We start from the raw sequence: 5,724 nt of genomic DNA, 5'->3' as shown, positions 1-5,724 counted from the left end.
TTTTTTACTATATTATAGATATTTACCTTTTCTTTTTTTTACCTTTATACTTCTTTTTTTTATTTAACCTTAGCTATTATATTATACTCTTTACAGCCTTATGCCTATCTGCCTATAGCCCTTTATTTTTTTTTATATAACTTAATAATATCTATTTTTACTTAATATATTAATATTTTATTCCCTTAAGGCTAGGCTAACCTTTATAGTAAGCTACTGCTAATAAAAGTAATATTTAATAAGTCTAAAGATATTATAGTTTTAATAAATAATATAATACTTTAGCCTAAAGAAGATATAATTATCCTTAAGAATATTATAATTAAATATTACTTAACCTAGTGGTTTAATCTTTAATATAAAGGTTTTAATAATTTATTTAATAATAAAAGTAAGCTAGAAGTACTTTTTAACTTTTTCTTTAACCCTATATTTAAAAGGCATAAGGTTTAGCTTATAGATATTAAATAAAAGTATATTAAAGCTGCTGGTATAGGGGCTAAAATATTTACCTTTAGTTTTATATACTATATAAAGGTCTTTAATTATAAAAACCTTAAGGCAAGGGATTTTAATTCTTTATTTATTAAATTAGCTTTTATATTTATTTAAAAGATTATGCATTAACTCTTTATAAATATTAAGCATTAACTTTATTAAATCAGCATTTTAGTTATAAAGTAATTAAGTAAGGTATAATAATATAGCTGGGTAATACTAGGCTTTAGTATTTACTGTATTTTAAAGGTAAATAAAGTAAAAGATTAAGTTAATTTTTTAGTTATAATAATATATAATAGATCTAATAATAAATTTAATTAATATAGTAAATTAAGCAGAAATATTTATAGTATATTTTTTTATCTTAAGCTGGTTTTAAAGTCTATAATTTTTTATATTAGCTATTTATAATATTTAAGCTATATATTTTTAGGGTTATATTCTATATATAGCATTTTTAAACTATAAGTTATGTCTTTAATATAAATATCTTTATTTATAGATTAAAATGTCCTGGCTTGTTTATGTAGTTAATGTTAGTTTACTAGACGCTAGTTGGTTTAATTTATAAATTTAAATGGCTAATATAAAAGCTATATAAAGTAAGGCGCTTAGCCTAAAATAGAAGATAACCGGATATTAGGGTAGCTTAGGGTAAGGCTGCTTGGGCAAGTAGGGTAACTGAGGGTAGGGCTGCTTGGGGTAGGGCTGCTTGGGGTAGGGCTGCTTGGGGTAGGGCTGCTTGGGGTAGGGCTGCTTGGGGTAGGGCTGCTTGGGCAAGTAGGGTAACTGAGGGTAGGGCTGCTTGGGGCAGGGCTGCTTGGGCAAGTAGGGTAACTGAGGGTAGGGCTGCTTGGGGCAGGGCTGCTTGGGCAAGTAGGGTAACTGAGGGTAGGGCTGCTTGGGGTAGGGCTGCTTGGGCAAGTAGGGTAACTGAGGGTAGGGCTGCTTGGGGTAGGGCTGCTTGGGGTAGGGCTGCTTGGGGTAGGGCTGCTTGGGGTAGGGCTGCTTGGGGTAGGGCTGCTTGGGTAAGTAGGGTAGATAAAGCTGCTTGGGGTAGGTAGGGGTAACTTAGGGTAAGGTAGGATTTTAATCTATATTAAGTTAGCTTATATATAAATATAGACTAGTTATATAGGGCTTGGTTAATAATCTAGCTAATAAAAATTAATATTTTATTTAATGTAACCTTACCTTTATATTTTAATATAACCTTACCCCTGTTTTTTTAGTGCTTATGTATTTTTATAGGGAGTTTTAATATAATCTTAAAAATTATATACTTTTGCTAAGTTAAGTAATTTTAAGGTATATAAAATAAAAGGTATATTTTAAAAAAGTATATAATTTAATAAATTATAGTATTTATTTAATATAATAGCTTTTTTATTTAGTAATTTTATAATTATTATTATACTTTTTATTTTTTTTTTTTTTTTTTTCTAAAAGCTTTATATATAAAGTATAAAAAGAAAAAAAAAAGAAAAATAAGTTATTTATTTACTTATATTTATATGCTACTTATTATTATTATTAATACTAGTAATATATATATTATATTAATATATAATAGTAATTAGCTTTATTATCTATAAATCTTACTAACTTACTTATATATATATAATATATATATATATATTTTATTTATCTATTTTATTTATAAAGCTTTATTATTTTATTTTATAAAATAAATAGTATTTTTTTTTTTTTTTTTTTTTTTTTTTTTTTTATTTAATTTCTTTATTTATAGGCTGTTTAACGCCCTTTTTAAACTATAGTTTAAAGTTATTTCTTTTATCTTTAAACTATAGATTAAAAAAGCCCCTTCCCCTTTTATTATTTACTTTTCCTTCTATTTATAGATTAAAAATGCTGCTATTATTTCCTGCTTTTTATACTAGCTTTTTATATTAGCTTTTATATTATATTTATAAATATTAAACTAGCCTTTTCTATATAATAATTTAGCTCCTTTATAATAGGGTTATAAGCATTCTACTACCTTAAATATCTTTAGTTAAAGTTATTAATAAGCTTATATAGTTAAGCATTTATTTTTTATACAGCCTATACTTACTTTTCTTATATAAAAGCAAGACTTTCTTTATTTAATATATTTTTAGCTTTATTACTGCCCTTATTTAAGTTTAAGTTATTATTTAAGTAAGCTATAGTATACTTCTAGTACTTATTATACTTAATTTACTATTAACCTTAAAGATTTTTATATATCTATAGCCCTTTTTTTAAAAACTAAAGGCAGTTATTAAAATTATTACATTCCTTAAATATTATTTTAATATATATCTGCTTTATATTATATTATTTAAAAAGAAAATATTCTTTTTAAAAAGAGTTATTTAGCTTTAGTTTAAGTACTGCAGGGTTAATATAAAAAAACCCAGCTACTATTTACTTATAAAGACTAACTAGCCTAGCATAAAGGTTATACTTAAGCATTTAAATTAATTCTTACTCTAGCTATATTATATATAATATATAACCCTTCTGCTAGAACTTATTTATTAATTTTTAGCTATCTGCAGGGTAGAGTTTAATATTAAATACTAGCAGCAGATACTTAAAGATATTAATACTATAAGACTTACTATAGTATTTAATAAGTTTATTATATATACTAGGCTATTATAAAAACTGCTTTATTTTTTTATTTTTATATATAAACCCCTGGCTATATAAGTAGAGGAGGAGCTAGTAACTTTTAAAGAATAATCTCTTTAGCTTCTATTACTACTTATAGGCGTTATTCTTTCTTTATATAGTTTTAATAGTATAAAAGCTCTATTAGAAGAGTATATAAAATAGCTTATTATTTTAGCCTTAGCATTTAAATTTATTATTCTTAAACTTCTAAAGCTAGGCAAATAATATATAAATATCCTTTATTGCTACTTTATTCCCTACTGTAAGCTAAGGCAGCTGGTGTTCCTTTAGTATAGTATTTTTTATACTATTATAATAAAGAGGGATTTCTTTAGCTAAAGCAGCTTTTATATATTTTAGCCTTAGTATTGCTTTAATATAAAAGAATATATCCTTCTAAAATATATAAAGGCAGAGCTTTTAAAAATAGTCTTTTAGAAGGTTAAAGCATATAGGGATAGCATTAAATTTAAGCATTTATTAATAGGCTTTATTTACTTAAATAAAGTTAATATATATATCTTAAACCTAGTAGTATTATATACAGTAGGCAGTTTATATAAAGGGGTTATTAAATATTATATAGGCTATATATAGCTAGCAGAAGGTAAATATACTTTAGTTAACCTTATTTAAAAACCAGGCATAGCTATAGGTTTTTATAATCTACCTAAACCTAAGGCTTTTTTATTAATATAATCTATTTAACTAGTGTAGATTAAGCTGCAGTTATATATCTTACTAACAGCTATTAGCCTTCTATATTAATCTACCTGCATAAAAAAACTAAAGACAGTATAAAAATATAAATATAACCCTTATATACTCTTAGGTAATAAAGTATAGGTTTTAAAAGCTATATATTATTTTAAACCTTATATAGAATTTATTAATGTTTTACTGTACTTATTAAAGTAAAGTATTAATAGTAAAGCTATAGTAAAAAGAGCTATTTTTTATAAAGATAGTAAAGCACTAATTATAAAGCTTTTTAAAGTAAATATAGCAGCTAATTATATAAAAAAGGTCTTTAAATATATAATATTTTTTTTTAATATTAAAAGACTTTTATATTAACCTTAATAAAATAAAGTAGCAGTAAAGCTTTATATATAGATATACCTTAACTAATATTATTAGCTAATAGCTAAAACTGCCTTTAATAAACTTTTAAGTTTTTTTTAGTTTTTTATTAAGTATAAGGGTTTTAATAACTATATTAGTAAATAAATATATATTCTCTGCTATAAAAACTTCCTTTATATTAAAGTAGAACTAAAAGTAAAGAAAGCCAGTAAAGCAATACCTTAAGCATTTTTTAATTTTAATTATTAAGCTTTTAATATTTTAAAGCATTATAAAAAAATAAAACACCTGCTTTTTAAATTTTTTATTAAAAAGTAAGCTAAAAGCCTAGAAAGTATATAACTTTAGGTAATACTGCTTATATAGTAATATTTTAGCTTTTATTTCTTTTAAGCTACTGTTTTTATTTACTATTAGTTAGTTTAATAGTATAACTCTTAAGGCTTATTAAAGGTAAGTTTTTTTTTTAATATTAATATAAAAGCTATTTACTATATAGCTTTTATTAATTATATTAATTTAGTAATCTTTAAACTTAAAAGTTATTTTTTTTTAAATAATATTTTTAATTATTGTTTTTAGGTTTTTTACTTATAGAAAAATAATAATATTTTAGAACTAATAATAATCTAATGCTTAAGTAATACTAAGAATACTAGCCTAAATTTTTTTTAATAATTTTAATAGCAGGCAGTATATTAACTGCTGCTTATATACTATTAGGTATATATATTAAATTAATAACTTTATACTGCAGGCTATAAAATTATATTAGCTATAGTTATAGCTTAATAAATAATGCTAGACTTAATTATTACTATAGCATTAGTAAATAACTAAAAGTAGTATAGTATTTATTTATAGCTAAAAGTTTTTATTATAAAGCCTGCTACTTTTTTATTTAACTTAATATAGTTTAAAAAAAAGAAAATATAAAGAAATATTTTTAAAGTTAATAATATAGCTAAAGGTATAATAAAAGATTTAATGTACTAGCTAGTAAACTTAATACTATACTTTATTTATATTAAAGTATATTACTAAAATTAATTAAAGATAGAGGTTTAATTAAAGGTTTAATATAATTATTTTTATAGAAGATTAGTAAATGCTTTATTTAATAATAAATAAACTGCTTAAAAACCCTATAATGCTGTTTATATTAAAGATAATGCCTATAATATATAAGACTCTTTTATTTTTATTTAAGTAAATATACAGCGCCTTAAACCTAGGACTAAGGCTATAAAAGATTTTCTTTTTATACTTAACATTAACTTTTTTAGCTAAATTATTTTTTTAATTTATAAATATCTTACTATTAAAAATATTAGTGCTTAATCTAGCAATAGACTTTATATATTAAGTAAAGTTAATTTACTTAACTAAACTTTATATATAATATTTCTTTATAGCTTAATAGCAGTTTTTATAATATTTTTAAAATATAGTAAGTTATTTTATTAACTTCTA

General features: G+C 22.3%; 1 protein-coding gene across 1 annotated transcript; it reads right to left on the bottom strand.

The window, feature by feature from the left end:
• Window positions 1-1,140: 1,140 nt before the first annotated feature.
• On the bottom strand, window positions 1,141-4,480 carry TrAFT101_002317 (uncharacterized protein; the record flags this gene model as incomplete). The annotated part of the gene is made up of 2 exons (XM_066126567.1): window positions 1,141-1,521; window positions 4,472-4,480. 2 exons carry the CDS (start codon window positions 4,478-4,480, stop codon window positions 1,141-1,143), a joined length of 390 nt encoding a protein of 129 aa, XP_065982670.1.
• Between the last annotated feature and the right edge of the window lie 1,244 nt (window positions 4,481-5,724).

The sequence above is a fragment of the Trichoderma asperellum genome, chromosome 1, assembly GCF_020647865.1.
Source record: "Trichoderma asperellum chromosome 1, complete sequence".
Classification (NCBI taxonomy): domain Eukaryota; kingdom Fungi; phylum Ascomycota; class Sordariomycetes; order Hypocreales; family Hypocreaceae; genus Trichoderma; species Trichoderma asperellum.
Note: the sequence above shows the minus strand (reverse complement) of the source record. Positions and strands in the feature narration are given on the sequence as shown.